This window comes from Eleginops maclovinus, chromosome 8 (assembly GCF_036324505.1).
Source record: "Eleginops maclovinus isolate JMC-PN-2008 ecotype Puerto Natales chromosome 8, JC_Emac_rtc_rv5, whole genome shotgun sequence".
NCBI lineage: Eukaryota > Metazoa > Chordata > Actinopteri > Perciformes > Eleginopidae > Eleginops > Eleginops maclovinus.
Window position 1 is genome coordinate 17764520 of NC_086356.1, and position 18458 is coordinate 17782977.

The following is an 18458-nucleotide window of genomic DNA, read 5'->3' on the forward strand; positions in this document are numbered from 1 at the left end:
GTGTGTCATAAACAATCCACTTCCTGTTTTACTTTCAGCCTTTGTGAAGCTCTAGCAGCGACACTAATGGGCTGTGGTGAGTGTTAAAAGGAGTTGCAATATTTCTGAAAGGTGTTATAACTTTCTTCTATCAGCCATCTTTAGCACTCAATATTATTAAGAGGCAGTCTCTACAAAAAATAATAGCATGTGGATGCCTCCAAGGAAAGTAAAAGCTCACAGTGAATAAATTAACAAATAGACGAGACCCGCTAGTGTTGGACCGCCTGTGGACTGGGAATAAAGTGTGTCACGAAACAATTTTAGAAGGTGCAAATATAAAATCACCTCAGCTTGATGAGGGAGGGATTGCTAAATTTTCATTGGTTTAGAAAAAAAAGTGAAAATAGCATTGGATGTGTTTGCTCTTGATCCCTCTTGCGAAAGTGAATGGATTTGAGTTTTATTTTGATATGACTAGGAATCAAAGAGTGGATATAGAGAGATATAGAAGGCGAATAAAGAGCTTGCAGGAGACAGAAAGGGTCAATAGTGGAGGCTAAATATTGATTAAGTGTCTCTCATGCAGCAGTCTCCTGAGGAAGAGAGAGAGAGCACTGCAGCAAAGTCATCCTGTCTCTATCACATGACCACTTGATTTACTTCTGATGGCTTATTGCTAAGCAGCAGTGAGTATTTGCACTTTAAAAAACATCCCCCTTCCTGCTTTTTCTCACACTGCCCCCTTCTGGTCTGTAAAGGCAACACAGCCAACAAGGCAACTTTTATTAAAGAAATGTTCTGCTTGACTGAAGACATTTTACGGATAGGTAACGGATTGTGTAGATAGATCAACTACTCATTGATCGGGGCGGCTGTGGCTCAGGAAAATGGGGGTTTACCAGTGGCTGAAGAAGTACTCAGATCTTATACTCAAGTAAAAGTAATAATACCGTAGTGTATAATTTCTTTTGTAAAAGCCCTGCTTTCAAAATGTTGCTGAAATAAAATTAAAAGTATTAGCAGCAAAATGTACACAAGTACCACATTGAAAAGATCAGAATATGTACTACTATTGGATTAGAATTAATGATCCATTAATTATTGTTCATCATTTTAATTTTGCAGCTGGAAAAGAGACACATTTGTTTTCATACTGCCGGTTATTTCCATCCAAAATAGACACCATACGTCGTTATTTACTTGAGTTTTTGTATTAATTATATGAACCTGCAAAAGTAAATATTAACTGATCTTGAAAAAAAAGCTTAATAGGGCTTCTTTAAGAGCAGTACTTGAGTAAATGTACTTAATTACTTCCCGTCAGTGGTTAGTCAACCCCAAACATTGCTGTTAATAAAAGGCATGTCTAGATTTTTTTTAGTAAATGTAAGTCACTTTGGATAAAAGTGTCAGTTAAATGGCATTGAATATTAAAACTAATCATTTGTAGTATATAAAGACACTATAGATGTAGAGGGATTGGGGTTTCGATCATGGCGGCACACATAAATGTGGGAAGGCGTCGGTGGTTTTTCTCCTCCTCGCATCTCACTTTTCTCCCTTCAATGAAAAGAGTTGACATCTAAAGTACCCCTCCTAGGCCTTGAGCTAAATCTGTCAAAATGTTTTTCTCTCATGTTTTTTGAAGAGACTCGGTTAAATGTGTGCACTCACAATTGAAATCCACGTGTACACACACACACACACACACACACACACACACACACACACACACACAGACACACACACACACAGACACAGAGTAGCCCAGCCTGGAACACTTCTCCAAAACAATTTTCTCCCCAGTAGGCATTGGAGAAAACTAAAACCTCCCCAAAGCCTAATCTTCCACAGCCAATTCAGAAATATTAGGAAAGTGCATACATACTGGCTAGTTTCTCTTATTCAGAGGCTGTTTAAAGAGCAGACAAACAAACCTTATCTCAGTCCGTCACGTCCTCGTCCCGCTGATTGCACCCGCTGGCTGGATTGATTCTCAATTGTGCCTTAGCTCCTCGTCCAATCTCTTCCTGACTTCATCCCCCACCCCTCAACCTCCCCTCTCCTCTCAGATAATAGCAGGGGGTCTAATTGGACAGGTATGTCTCTTGTTTTCATCAGGTTGTGCTAGAGGAGGACGAGAGAGGTTGATGTAGAAGCAGGGAACACCCTGCTGATTGTCCAGGCACAGATTCTATCAGAGCCCATTAGGGAAGCCGGGAATTGCCAAGCCAAGGGAATAGAATTAACTTGTTGCATTTGCTTTAATTTCATGAAAAAAAAAGCACAGCAATAAAATTGAGTTGTCCTCTCAGTGCTCAGTTAATGGGCTTGGACAGGCTGAGATTACAATCAAGTATGCAAACCTGTTCTGCACTCTCACAAACACACATGCGCTGAGGGAATTGAACTCAGATCTGCACTGTAAACACGGTAACATAGTAAATATTGAGTCTCTATTTCCACTACCATGAAATTCCATTTAGACTTATCGAGGGTTGGTGAAAAACTAGCCCCTCCTCTCCTTCCAGGATGCATGTTGAGTCAGATTAATCCATCCCCTCCTTCAGCTAATTAGCTGTCAACCGTGGAAATGTGGAATAATTAAAGAGCTCATTGAAATTCACGCTAATATGTGACACTGTATCGGACCCCTGTCATGTTGCACTGGCTGTAATAGCCCTAACATGTCTCTGTGTGTAAAAATGCAATCTGAAATGTACATTTAGCAACATTATGGCAAAACCAATGTATGTTAAACAGAAACATTTATTTAGAGGGGTCAGTATTCACGTCTTGGAGTCAATCATTTATATTTATATTATTCAACCAAGATCACAGGGAAATTGTATTCTCATAATTTGATTTTACACATTTCTTTGGAATACAACAGAACAATGATGTGATGTATCTCATTGGATGTCATTTGTGCATCATTACTGGCCTTGTCAGCTGTAAGGACTCATTGAATATAGCAAGATGTAATGGGGAGAATCAAGGTTTCAACACTGTGGTGGAAGGAGCACTCAGATATTTTACTAAAAGTAAGAAAAATAAAGTATTAAAGTATTGTTTTCAAAATACAATTAAAGTATTACAATCAAAAGTAATCTTCATTTGTAATGGACCATTCCAAAACCATATATATGACATTACTGGAATATGATTATTAGTGCATTAGGGTGACTATCAGGGCTGGTAAATGTGGAGCTAACCTAATCATAATATATTTATTAATCAAATCAATTACACATTTAAAAAAAACAAAAATACCATAACATGTTGGACCCATGAGGATGTTCTGGAAGCCCTTCCTATAGGCTTTATTAAAAGTAAAGTCTTTAGCCTACTCTTGAATGTAGATGATTGATACTTTGTCCCTCAAAATGTATTATGTAATAACTAGTGTCATACTGTATGGAAGCACATTTCTAAAAGAGGACGGATCAGAACAAACCCCACAGGGAGAAACAGCCTTCATTCTTCTTCTTTTAACTAACTCTATAGTCTCAGTTTCTGTGATGTGTTGAGCCCTGGTCCACCGACCACCATGTCACTCATTTTTTCTCCTCGCTTTCCCCCTCATTTACTTTCATTCTATTGCTTTTTCTATCAGCTTGTGTTCCATGTGTCCTTCTATCATAGCTCATCTGTCTCTGGCAAGCACTCACTGTACTTTTTTTGACTTTTTTTTCACCTCTATTTCTGTCCTCTCATATATATATATATTTCTCTCTTGCCCTCTCAATCATCTCTCACGAACAGGCGCTGAAGGCAAATTAAATGCTAACACTTTAGCGCTTGTAGAATGCCGACCTCCCGTGGGGTATTATCTGTCGTTAATGTAGGCGTCACTCATCCTTACTGACTGATTGTACGTGTGGAAATAGGCAGTTTAAATTTGCTGACCTTCAACCTGTACAACAGCTGTGTGAGGGCTGTAAAAGGCTGAGTGAATTAGAGAGCGGTGTTATATAACGTTGAGTGAGAACAAAGAGTACTGAATATTATGAGAAATTGCAGAGTTTCTGACTTTCGATTCTCTCGATTTGCTCCGTCCCTTTTTAAAAAAGTCCATCCATTAGGGGAAGCAGAGAAGTAAAAACAGAACAGCCACTAATCAATTCACCTCGCCTGCAGGGACAGGTTTCTATTCACCGGCTTATTTCCACGAATAGAGAAAAAAAAATGGTTTTAATTTGTTAGCCTTGAATAAGCCAGCAGCAGCAGGCACACACTCAGAGACCACACAGGATGTCACTTGGAAATTATCCAAGGTGTGTGTCACTGTTTTGGTTTTATACTGCTCTGCCATCTTAGCTATCAAAAAGTCACAATCTTTTGCCTCTCCTTGAGTCTTTGAGGGCATGCTAAATGCAGTGGAGGGAAAAAACAATATTCCTTCTGCATAGTCTGACTCATATTTTTTTTCATTGTTTAGAATGGTGCTTATGCTAATCTAACCACATGCCCACATATTCACATCCACATATGGAGTGGATAATGGCTGAGGGGAAGAAAAAGAGAAGGAGAGTTTGATTCAGAAAGCAGCAGAGCCTCAGGTGAGGCAGTGACTCAGCCTCCGTTATTCAGCTAAAAGCTCCCGCACACACTTCACTGATGGCAGGTAACAATGGGAAGTAATTTTCTGCCCATTTTCTGTGGTTTACTTGAAGTATACCATGTCAGAACTATAAATATCTATCACTGTTATCACCACGGTCTGATCAATACCGAGTGTGCGTAACTGCCATTGTTGGTGACGACAAAGACAACAATTGGTTAGTTTGTGACAATAAGAATGAAAAGGCATATCATACTACCACAAAATTAACAAATCAATCAACACTAGCTCTGGCCTTTTTCATGCTTCAGTGTCAGCTTGTTATTATACAGTTTTTGCAGTGCATTGATGGACTCCTCAGTAGCATCTTTATCTAGACTTTCCTTGCCTTGGATATTCCACCGTCTTTCAAACTCCATGTCCAAATTTAAATATAAACCTTCTGTTATAAATTTGAAGTCTTAAAGCCAAAACTGAGGTATTGTTTTTTTACTTTTGAAAGCTCCCTCCGAATAACTACTGTTTCCACCGGCTGAGTATTCCTGCTTATCTTCTATGTAGTAACAGGTGGGGTTCCCCTTTTATTGCTGCTTGTTTTCCAAGATTTTCAATTTAAATGTTTAGCAGGTGGGAGTAGCCATTTCCATTTCCATGAACTTTGCATTGTACATAAACAGCAACCTCAAACAAACTGCATATTCTGATCCTTGTATTTGACAAACAAAGAGATGCAAAAAAAAAAAGCCCAAATTTCTGCTCAGAATGAGAAACACTCCAACTTTGAAACATTATCAGAGATTTGGATATCTACAGGTTTATGGATTAGTAAGAAAAATCCCAACTTTCTAGGGGAGTGACAGAAGGTGACAAGAAACAAGCCTGCCAACATGTTAAAACATTGAACAAATTATGTTTTGCTCTCTGTATTTTATTGTCTTTTAACTTTTATGTTAAGTCTATTGTATGTTGAATTGTTAGAGGAGCTGAACAATTAGGATTTTATTTGCCAAAACTATAGCCTACTGTAGCTGTTATGCGATCTTTCAATTTTGATGCTAAGAAGCAAAAGTGTTTCCAACCATTAAACTTTCCCACATTTCTTATATGACAGACTGAATTAAAGGCAACACTATAATATACCATACGCATTTTTACTATACATGACAACAACTTAGTAGAAATATGGTCTTTTCCCAAAAAGTTGAATATTTCCTACTCAATATTATCATTTTCCCAGTGTGAACACACTCGAAGATGTTCAATGTTATGTAGTCTGGACACAGGTATTGTTTTTGGTCACACACTGATGTAGCGGAGACACTCCCATGATTGACGACGCCTGTATACGGAACTTAGCGAGGCTTTGTTCCTCTCCCAGAGTGTTTTACTGATGACAGGTGTTATTTATCAGGATGCAGTGACTGCTCTGTGATCAGCTGGCAGGCTGTCTACAAGTCACTCTCTAATTATCCCTTTACCACTGTTGCCCTGGGCGACCTATTCACACTGTAGGTGGTAATTATACAGGTGTGTTAATGGCCTGACTGGAACTGAGGGAGGTCTGTTTGCGGTGTGTGTTCCATCTTCACCTTGTGAGGTGTGTGTGTCATTAGAGGTCTCAGTGCTGCATGTAGACCATGTATAAGCTGCTATGTTGTTTTATTTGAATACAAAAAGCTACACCTGAGCCTCAATTCTTTCTGCAGCATTCTGAGTTGTACAATTCTTCGTGCTGAAGCTACTCCATCAACACTTTTTCACACCCTCTTTATCCAAAGAACTTCATTTCATCCTCTTCTTCTTCCTGAGCTCTCTCTCAGCAGTAAATTATTTGAAAAAAAGCTGAATAACCAATACTTTCTATCTTTTTTACATTTTTTATCTAAAAGGTCCCCTATTATGCAAAATGCACTTCTTGCTGTCTTTTATACATACATATGTCCCCGGTGTGTAAGGAGACTCACAAAGTCTCAGAAAATATAACCCTCTCTCTTTTCCTCCTTACCCACATCTCTAAAAACGCGAGTACAAACGAGCTGATCCAGATTTGCTTCGGTTATGACATCATAACCAAAATGTGGGCTGGCTTTACATTGAACTCATGGCAACGTCCCGCCCACGTGACATGTCCCAACTTATCGTCCCCCATATACAGTCGGTGAGCTGAATCCCCTCCACAGCACCTCTTTGTGTCTGTGTGTTCAGCAGGATGTCTGCAGGAGGGACTTAGAGTTGTTGTATATATAATACATATAATGTCTCTGTTGTAGCGGTAAACTCTGAGAAGTGTTTCAGGAATAATGCTGGATGTGGTTTGGAACATCATATGGGGTTTAATCACGGCAGCGTTTAGCTGAGTTTCTCAGTTAGAAACTTCTCTCTTCAGACAGAGAGCTGCATGACGCTCCAAAGGGGCGTGGCCAGCTTCAGCTCAGCTCAAATTTAAAGCAACAGTCACAGAATCAGCACTTCAGGAACAGGGCTCAAATAGAGGGGGATGAGGCATGCTAAAATGGGTGATCTGTTTGGTATTTTGACCAAAACACTTCACATATGTATGCATTGTATAGATATAGCCCTACAATATATTGTTAAAATATAGTATAATAGGAGACCTTTAAAACTGGCCACAGCCTGCCGTTTCTGCAGCACATCTCATTCGTTCTTATTCCCTCGCTCTTAATGCCAGCCAGTTGCCATGGAGACGGCGAGGTGCTTGGGGGAGTGTGATTGCAGATGTTAGAAGAAGTAAACACACAGGCGGAGAAAGGAATGACAAAACAACTAAAAACGGGGTGTATCTCTTATAAAAACACAGATGTTTGTGTGCTGTAATTTCATTTTGAATGCTGACATAATTACCGCTGTGAGAATAAATCTCTAATTTCTGCATAAATATTACCTACCAGCTAATTATGTGTACGCTCTTTTGGATTCTTCTATAGAGTGATACAGCAATTAGTCCTAAACTGGAAAATGAGTCACCATTTTCGTGCTTCCAGGCTCCCTTGTTGCTAAATCAAAGTTTTTTGAATTACCTTTTGGTTAAATGCCTGAAATAAGGTTTGTGGTTAATGCTAGGTTACCAAATTTAAATATATATATATATATATGTATATATATATATATATATATACAGTGGGGCAAAAAAGTATTTAGTCAGCCACCAATTGTGCAAGTTCTCCCATTTAAAAAGATGAGAGAGGCCTGTAATTGTTATCACAGGTATACTTCAACTATGAGAGACAAAATGAGAAAAAAAATCCAGAAAATCACATTGTAGGATTTTTAATGAATTTATTTTCAAATGATTGTGGAAAATAAGTATTTGGTCAATAACAAAAGTTCATCTCAATACTTTGTTATATACCCTTTGTTGGCAATGACAGAGGTCAAACGTTTTCTGTAAGTCTTCACAAGGTTTTCACACACTGTTGCTGGTATTTTGGCCCATTCCTCCATGCAGATCTCCTCTAAAGCAGTGATGTTTTGGGGCTGTCGCTGGGCAACACGGACTTTCAACTCCCTCCAAAGATTTTCTATGGGGTTGAGATCTGGAGACTGGCTAGGCCACTCCAGGACCTTGAGATGCTTCTTACGGAGCCACTCCTTCGTTGCCCTGGCGGTGTGTTTGGGATCATTGTCATGCTGAAAAACCCAGCCACGCTTCATCTTCAGTGCCCTTGCTGATGGAAAGAGGTTTTCACTCAAAATCTCACGATACATGGCCCCATTCATTCTTTCCTTTACACGGATCAGTCGCCCTGGTCCCTTTGCAGAAAAACAGCCCCAAAGCATGATGTTTCCACCCCCATGCTTCACAGTAGGTATGGTGTTCTTTGGATGCAACTCTGCATTCTTTCTCCTCCAAACACGACGAGTTGAGTTTTTACCAAAAAGTTCTATTTTGGTTTCATCTGACCATATGACATTCTCCCAATCCTCTTCTGGATCATCCAAATGCCCTCTAACAAACTTCAGACGGGCCTGGACATGTACTGGCTTAAGCAGGGGGACACGTCTGGAACTGCAGGATTGAAGTCCCTGGCGGCGTAGTGTGTTACTGATGGTAGCCTCTGTTACTTTGGTCCCAGCTCTCTACAGGTCATTCACTAGGTCCCCCCGTGTGGTTCTGGGATTTTTGCTCACCGTTCTTGTGATCATTTTGACCCCACGGGGTGAGATCTTGCGTGGAGCCCCAGATGGAGGGAGATTAGCAGTGGTCTTGTATGTCTTCCATTTTCTAATAATTGCTCCCACAGTTGATTTCTTCACACCAAGCTGCTTACCTATTGCAGATTCAGTTTTCCCAGCCTGGTGCAGGTCTACAATTTTGTCTCTGGTCTCCTTTGACAGCTCTTTGGTCTTGGCCATAGTGGAGTTTGGAGTATGACTGTTTGAGGTTGTGCACAGGTGTCTTTTATACTGATAACGAGTTCAAAAAGGTGCCATTAATACAGGTAACGAGTGGAGGACAGAGGAGCCTCTTAAAGAAGAAGTTACAGGTCTGTGAGAGCCAGAAATCTTGCTTGTTTGTAGGTGACCAAATACTTATTTTACAGAGGAATTTATAATTAATTCATTAAAAATCCTACAATGTGATTTCCTGGATTTTTTTTTCTCATTTTGTCTCTCATGGTTGAGGTATACCTATGATAAAAAATACAGGCCTCTCTCATCTTTTTAAATGGGAGAACTTGCACAATTGGTGGCTGACTAAATACTTTTTTGCCCCACTGTATGTATACACATATTGTTTATATTCCATGCATAAAATGAGTTAGAACACACCTGTTGGTAAATGTCCAAAGCTTTTAGGTATCATAAAACAGGTGGCTAGGTTAGGCTTGGTTAGCCACCTTTAGCTTAGCGGGGTGATGTGAATTCATATGACTGTCAAGTTGTTTGTTTATTTTGTTAAGTTCTATTACGTTACGGTACATTATGTTTTGTTTTTTATACTTATAGGGATGCATTTATGCTGGAGAAATCATAAACGTGTAGTGAAAATGCTTCAGTGCACCACTCAAGGGGTGTTATGTCGGGGAATATACTGTTAGACATTGTCCTCAGGACTGTGCACGTTGCTCTGATATGAAGATCTATACTCATTTATTACCCATTTACTATTCATGACACCCTGAATTTTGGACGTGTTTGCAGTGTCGGTATTAATAAGTTCTGTCTCGCTGCCAACATGATCTTGATGATTGGCATCTCTGAGACTTCCCTCACAAAGTAGCAGTGACTCCATTTATTGACGGTCTGTGTCTCTCTCCATCAGGGCTTCCTCAGTCGCCGGCTGAAGGGCTCGATAAAACGCACAAAGAGTCAACCCAAACTGGACCGCAACTCCAGCTTCAGACACATCCTGCCTGGCTTCAGGAGCGTTGACAATGACAGGTATGGTGTGTGTGTGTGTGTGTGTGTGTGTGTGTGTTGATGCTGGTGTGTGTTTGTGTGTGCTAGATTTCTTCATATTTCTTTTGTTTTTTGGCGCCTCTCTCTCTGCCTGACAGCTGTTTATTCAGGACGCTGTTGATGTTATCGTGTCGTTTTTTTTTTTTTCGTGAATCCTGACTCCAATCTGTCCCTTTTAATGCGTTTCCCCTCTGTCTGTTATTCTCACTGCAATACTGGAGGAATCTCATGTCCTCTGTAGTTTGATGCCATGGCACATTTGATTATTAGCAGAGTTTTTGTTAGATCTTGTATGCCAAATTACGAAATTATTCGCTTAACATAAGGGCTTGGAAATAAAAACCTGATGTATACAGATCCCAAAAAAACAGCTTACTAAGTCCCAAACCTTTGTCAACAAGGAAAGTTTGTCACCTGAAGCATCCCCACCTAATAAAGCGTGCAGTGCAAGCACAGCAACAAACTGTAATATAACGCTGTGCTTTCCCCTTGGTAATAAACATATCTCATATGCTGTCTGCAAGGGGTATGGTGCCATTAGGTACCTTAGACTTACCCAAGATGTAAGCCTTTTTACAATTAAGGACTCATACAATCTTATTAAAATAGATTGTTGTTCTTCAGCTCAAACAGCTGTTGGCATTTTTTCAGGTTTTTCATTCTACTGAATTTAATGAAACCCTAAACCTCTAACGCAGAGATTACTACATTTGTAAGCAGTTATTGTGTTACTTGAATTTGTAAAGCATTCTTTTTTCCTCGCATGCCTACGTGTTAAACGAAGAATCTAAAAACAAATTATAGTTTGGTATATCAAAGTAATTGGGAAGAAGGTTTCACAATTATATCCGAACATCTGTTTACCAACTCTCAGACAACTCGTACAGTGTTTCCCATGTCTCATAAATCCAGTCGTTTGCTCACTACTTCATAAACATATACATTTCTACAGTTGCCATGTTCTTTAACGATACTCAGAAAGGTGGTTAGCACGCACAACCTTTTTGATGCGTTTTTTAACCTTTGATCAATCAAGATTTTCCATCTTTTTGGTTCCTCGTTCACAGAGGATGCATGATAGAAAGAATAACAGGAAGTTATTTTATGACTTTATAGTAACACAGAGTTAGTTATTGATATATATAATGGTTATTTTGAGGGTGAACTATTCCTTTTTGAGAAAATACTTGAATGTTAGAATGTAACTTAATTAATATTTGAATGATGTAGGGCCTATCTCATAAAGCTGCCCCACTGACCATTTCAGTTCCTGCCTTCTCTGGCCTCAGAGTCTAAATTAAACAGATCTCTGTTAACCCTTGGGTTCAGAGCGCTGCCCTATGAGATGGTGTTGCTTCAGGCGTTGATAATTGCCAGTTCCTGATAACTTCTCCTGATTTCCTCAGCAGTTCAGCCACTTGGCAAACATTTGCCCTCGCTTAATGACGCCAGTTCGTCTCTAGACCTGCGACCGCTCTGTTTTTGATGACTTTTTTTGATGCTGTTCCCATCCATGCAGAAGTAACAGCTATATCTCCCATCACCTTGGATAGAAGCCAAGGTGTCCATCCGTGGAGATTAATTAATGGAGGTGCTGCTTTTGAAAATATGTTCCGCAGCATTCTCCAAACTCCGAGCCGAGTTATGCCTCTCTTCGTATTTTTAATGAGGCATTACCATCACTGTCAAACTCTCACCAGGGAACACTAGCGATTGTTCAGTGTGGAACAGAGTGAGCTGGTTCTCTGGTGCAGGGGAACAAAATGAGCTCCTCTGTCCTCTCTTTGTCCCGCTGTCTTGTTTCATTGCCTCTCCCACTTCCACCCAGTTCTGTAATGCCTCTATTTTTCTAACCCCGCTTCCTTCTATCCATTTCAAACTCATCACTCTCCAATTCCAACCTCATTGTCTTCAGTTTTTTTTTCTTCAGTTATTTTTCCCATTTTAGGGAAATCCACAAAGCAGGATAGATGAAGGCATTGTATGCCTTTTATGAAACTATTTAAATATACCCCCCATTAATATTTTATTAGTTATTAACTGCATACCAATTGATATCTGGTGCCTCAGCCACAGTTTTTTTTTCGAGGTTTGAGTTTTTCATTTTACAGCTACAGGGATTATTTTTAATGATGCATTCGCCGTATGATTGTAAACATAAGGGAATGGGCAATGATGATTGGATAATCATTTTTGAAATGTTTTCACATTCTCATAAAAAATATATTTAAATCATGACAGTATGATTTTTTTTAAAGCATATCTGTGACAAACAAGCATTTTTCTTAAGTCTGTAGAACACTGTTTGTCTGCAGCAACACAACACTTTCAGGTGTTTTCAAATATTCCACTTAATGCGATTTAGATATTCCACAATTCCAATTTATATTAAATCTCGATTAAATATGCAGCTCTAGTCTCCATTCACGTATCCTCATGTAGTAGAAGACTACACTCCTATAGCACCTTATTTGGGCCACGGCTGGATATAGTAGCACATTTATGCGTGTTTGCTCCCATGTTTCTGTTGAAAAAAAGGGAAGAAAGCGTGAAATAGTGTCAGATTGAGAGAGTAATGTGCTGCGAGAGGAGTCAGTGTCACCCCCCCGTCAGCCCGCGAGCAGTCTCCCAACAGGAGAAGAAGAGGGAAGAGAGATGACAAGACGAAGAGGGATGGGGATGGAGGCGGGAGGAGGGGAATCCTAAAGCCTGTAAACTCACTGGTGTGCAGCCTCGAATGTGAGATGAATTCATGCTGGGAACATTTAGTATTCGCTGTACCATCAGAGAGTTATGTACAATATTTCAGTCATTAATAGGATTTTCATTACTGAGAATAATCCTAATATATTCTCTAATTGGATTTCACAATATTTGCATTTATTAACATCATATGGACACACACACATTTCTTTGCTGTGATGACGTTGTTGAGCCATGTAGCCGGAGGTGGCCTCAGGAGAGGGACCTGCAGATGATGAGCAGCTGGACTACTAAATGAAATATTCATCTGTGGTAACAGAGACCGGACACTCGCTGATTGGCTAAGCAGGAACACAGCAACGTGTGGGCGCACACAGCGGCAGTGTACAACACCAGCAAATTACTGGATTATTTCGCCTTAAGGAATTGCATCTATTTTTACTTTATTACACTCCTCAGAATACATTTTTTTTCTGTGAATACCAACTGGAGATAGTGAGAGGCTGCACACAATTTCAACTCGGCTGCCACTGTGGCAGTGGAGGTAATTATTTGGGAACCAGACTTTAGTCCAGGTTTCCATCCAGATGTGATACGCTGCTAATGAACGTCACGGTACCCCAAAATAATTGTCTGGGCTTCTCATTACTGTACCAATGGAACAGAGGGTAGTACAGAAAATGAAGATGCAATACCAGAACGTGTATGGAAGCTTTTTAATTTGTGGGGGGAATACCCTTAATGTAGGTAAAAATCACACTCTTAATGCCACTCACTGCCGCATACTGCTTATTATCTGGTGTTTCCTGTTGTGGTCTGGTATTGTCTTGTGCGCTGAGCGGATGTAACCATACCTTGTATGTCTCTTGTTGCTCGTTAAACGTTGTACCTGTATCAGATATTATCTGACCCTCACCAGCTTCTCTGCCCTCATCTTATAGACACCGACCTTTACTGGCCTCTGTGGACACACTGAACAATATCATAGCTGTTGCAACATATTGGCTTTTAGATTCTTTAGCAACAGCAGAGTGCCTTGGATGGACAGTGTGACATGCTTTGTAAAAATTGTTTAAGTTGTCAGGTGTAACTATTTCCTTTGCCCATCTTTCAAGATTCAAAGGTTTTAATGTCATATGCACATAAGCTACAGCGTAGAAATGGCAATGGAAATCTTGAAAAGTGTTGAGCTCCAACAATGCAACATTGCTATATAAGACATAAAACAATAAAACAAATTCAAAAATAGTTCAAGGAAAGTCTAAAGAATATGATATATACAAGAACATAATGTTAAATTAAATATTGTACAGTAAGAAGAAATGAAATACTGTGTAGTACCTTATTATCTACATATATTGTGATAAGAGTATATAGATTTGAGGAAGTACATGTACACCGAAAAACTGCAATGTTGACTTGAATGACATTTATTATGTAATCAGATTTCACATATCTATATTAAGTTATTAGAAAGCAATAATATTGAGTTTAAATATAAATAATAGGTTGAACCTAATACCATCGCTTTCAACTAACGTACATTTAATCAAAGTCTCAGTTTAGTTTATTCAGTGTATTGAAGCGCTCTGACTAATAATTAGTGCTAAAGGTTTCCTGTGGTGTTTTTTTACGCCTACAGTTGTTTTCCTGATTGGCTCCATGTTTTGTGTCACACATAAGGACGCAGGTGACACAATTCCTGCTAATGGTGTTATTTGCTGGTGCTAAAGCACAAAGAAGCATAGTCATGTGCCAACAAAAATAGTTCAAAAGTAGAGCATACATGAAATTAAACAAAACTAAATTCATAGGATATTTCAAAAAATAGCTTGAATATGTTTCATAAGAAAGATAGTTGAAGGATAAATATACATTTCTGTTGTTACAAAATATACTTGGCTACTTTTCATTATCCTCCAACTGCTTCCTATAAAGGTAAATTTGCCAAGCCAAATAGCTATTATCAATGTCTGTGATTGCTGTAGTCGTGTCCCTGTCTCTTTCCTCCTGCTGCTGCTTTCCTTCCTGTTGCATCATGCCAGATGTTGCCGGTCATTGCAATGCAGGGTCATTTTTACAGTATCATTAAATATTCAAGCAATCAGTGACTCACTGTCTGTTTGTGTGTCTGAGCTGCTGTGCTTGTAACACTCTGCTCCCTCTTCAAAATCTTGTTTTCTCTATGAATACATGCATGATGCACACTAACACTTTCCTTACTGTAGTGCAGGGATACTGTAGTTTGCCCTGGGGCAACTTTTGTAAAATGACAGGAGACCAGGAGCTTGTAAATAAACAATTGTTCATAACATAACATAACATGTATTAGATAAAAGCTAAAAAACACAAACATAAAAAGGCCCATTACCTTCCTCTTTGCTTTCAAATGACTTTTTAATTAACTTATTTTTTGACATGGCACCAGGCCTGATGTAATCTGATATTTGATGTGTGTGTAAATATTTTAGTCACATTTAAAAAGGTTGATTCATTATTAAACATAAACGGATCATCTTTCAACATGCCATCAGTCAATCTTGGAATGATTCACAAACATAAACTATAAATACAAACTCCTAGGGGCATATTCAAAAGCATATTCAAGCTCTTTGAGTGTGAAATATACATTAAGGGCTCAGAAGCGTCCGTGTTTCTGCATCAAATGTACTGCTTTTGCGATGAAAGTCGTCTTCCCCTGCAATTTGTTGCTCTAAAGTTTCTCCAAATCCTGTTTGATATGGTTACAGGTGACTTTCTGTCTATCTTTACTTTGTTATAGAAGGATGTCTATGTGCTCATTATGTGGCCACGGTGGTGGAAGATTTGAAAGAAAAAAGATTGGCATTTTCATTCTGTAATCGTGTGCACCAATGACTCATGATTTTTTTATGCAGGGGCTGTGTCTCTTACACAGCAGGAAAGCTTTTTCGCCATCACTCACAGACATTAGCAGATGGATAAAATGGCTGCAGCGATTTATAACACCCGTACATCTATTCCTGTTTCACTTATCTCTGACAATCTGCTCAGCGTACGCTTTAATTATGTGTGCATCACACAGAATGCTGCCTGCTGAGAGATCTTATAGATGCATGCTGGGAGAGGCAGATGAACACATTAATGAAGTCTAGAAATGGATGCACAAAAATAAAATATATAATTAAATGTCTACAACTAAGACAATGACACTTATACAGCTAATAAAAAAACACAGAGGAAGTAGGAAATTAGGATTGTATAACATACCCATGATACCTCAATTTACAATATCCTGAAAGGATTTTAAACGACTGAAGGCAGGGGTCTAAATCACAGCAAATAAGATGATTTTGTTGTTATTACATTTTATTGATGATGACAAGTTGTATTTGCTGCAGATCAAAAATAATACAATTTAAATATAAAGTCTATTTTTCAAATAAGATTTTATGAAGATCCAAGGCCCATCATCCTGCAGTCACATCCATCTTTACATTTACAAAACATATTTGTCAAGGCTAAAGAAATTTGGTTTATTTGTATTCTTACTATATACAGTATATATCGCTATCTTTATTTCTATTCAATTCATATCTTATTGTATCTTTTAACTCCTGAAATGTTTGACACTGCTAGTGGAACAAATTAGTTTCCCAATTTGGGAACATTATGTAATTCATTATAAAAATACTTTTAACGGACAAAAAGCTTTTTCAACCAACTCTAAAAATGACCTCTATGTCCTTTATGATAGCCACCGCTCTGAAACTATCACACATTTCCAAAAAGAAAAAAGGAACCTATAAGATAACCGGAGCCTTGTTACCATTTTTTTTCTTCTAAAAAAACAGATTTAGAAAAGAAAAATGTGTTTGGAGGGTGATTACTTTATCAATTTCAGCGTAGGTAATGAACCCGTGGTATCAGCGTGTAGAAGCTTTCCCCTTTAGCTCTGAAAGGCTGCCTGCAACATAATTCAAGAGCCCTCGATACAAACCCCCTGTCATTTTTCATAACGCTGCGCCAATGGGTGCCATCGCAATTGTATCAGGAGGGGGTGTTGGAGTGTGTTTGTGAGGGAGTGAGAGACACATCCATCCATAAATCCAATAAAGTGATGCCATTTAGAGTTATTAAATTCTGTAAACATTCCCCAGGTGGTTCAACTGTAATATCATTTTTTTTCTTTTGCTCCCGCTTCTCTTCCTCTCTGCTTCACTCTCTTACCCGCATTCGCTTTTCAATCTGCCAGCATACCAACATCTGTTAAAGGCGCCCTATTATGCTCATTTCCAGGTTAAATTTGTATTTAGTTCTTTTACTGGGACATGTCTCCATGCTTTAATGTTCAAAAAGCTCTTTATTTTTCTCATACTGCCTGTGCTGCAGCACCTCTTTTTACCCTCTGTCTAAAACCAGAGCCCAGTTTGCTCTGATTGGTTAGTTGTCCTGCTATGTTGTGATTGGTCAAACGCTGAGAGATGTCCCGCCCCTTAGCCTGTCACGTACAATGTGTTGGCGCGCTAGTCAATAGAAGGGCGAGTGTAACATAGTGATGTCATTACAATATGTTATGGAAGTATAAAAAGGAGTCCGATGTGTGGGAGAGAAACTTTGGGATTTTGGCCTTTGCAGACCATTTACATGCACAGAACCCTATATAACACACTACAGCACAGAAAAAGCACAAACAACATACTAAGGCCTCTTTAACACATATTGGAAAATAATGTTGAATAATGTTGTTATGGAAACGTTTGCTTATTTGAGGCTTGACTTGAACCCCTCTGCTTTTATCAGTCTCCTCCTAAGTGTTGCCTCCAACCAATAGAAGCGCGAGTGTGACAGTGATGTCCGTTTGTTTCTCAAGTAAACAAAGGAGTTCAATGGAGGCTTTGGGATTTTAGCCTTTGCAGAACATTTACATGCACATAAACCTACAACTCACCACACAAAAGGGAAAGCCTCAAAACATAATAGGGCTCCTTTAACTCTTAATCTTTTCCCCTGCCTCTTCTCACATTTGACCTTCTCTTGCTCTTGTTGTTACTTTCTTTTGTCTGTGCTATCAATCGTCTCTTTGCTCTTGTCTTATTTTGTCCCTTCATGCTAATACTAATTTTCGGAGCTGCAGATCACTGGTGGATTTCTGCTACATTAAACTCAGCCTTGTCCCTAAATCCCTTTCTCCCCTCTCTCTACCCTCTCTTATTCAATCCGGGCCACTGCAGCAACATCCTTGTGCCTCCACATTTGTCATCATTTTGATAATCCCTAAACTGTTGTCTCTGCTCATTTACGGGGAAAATCACTCCTGTACTTGTTCCTCGTCCTCCTTTTTTGTTTTGCATTCAAACCATCAATCGCACTTCCCTGATGCTGAAGTTCACATGCTTGTTGATCTCGTACGCACTTCACACACAATCATAGACAATTGGATACAAATACAGACACATTTCATTTAGAGAACTGATTCATTTTATCAAATCATTCTGGCATCATTCATGTATTCATTTTCTCAAATATTGTTTTAGTATTCTTTTGTTATGGCTATCTACAGCAGCATGTACACACACCGTTAGGATGTCCACAAAAGTAATACCCCAAATTTCCAGTTAGATATTTTGTTAGCCAATCAGAGGTGAAATAACAGCTGTGCTTTCATTATGTTTGTTGCAGCAGTATAATCAGGCAGAGGAATTTTGCATCTTTCCGTCTTTGGCACCATTCCCCTCTCGCCGTCTCATTTGCGATGCCTCAGCATGATCTAGTGTAGATGAAAAAGGGCTCTCTGGGTAATAATGTG

At 39.1% G+C, this 18458-nt stretch overlaps 1 protein-coding gene across 1 annotated transcript in view; it reads left to right on the forward strand.

Annotated features, from left to right (window-relative positions):
• Positions 1-18458, forward strand: part of dab2ipb (DAB2 interacting protein b) — a 101679-nt gene that overhangs the window by 19394 nt on the left and 63827 nt on the right. Inside the window, 1 exon segment of the mRNA XM_063889475.1 lies at positions 9831-9949. Coding sequence (XP_063745545.1) covers positions 9831-9949 — 119 coding nt within the window.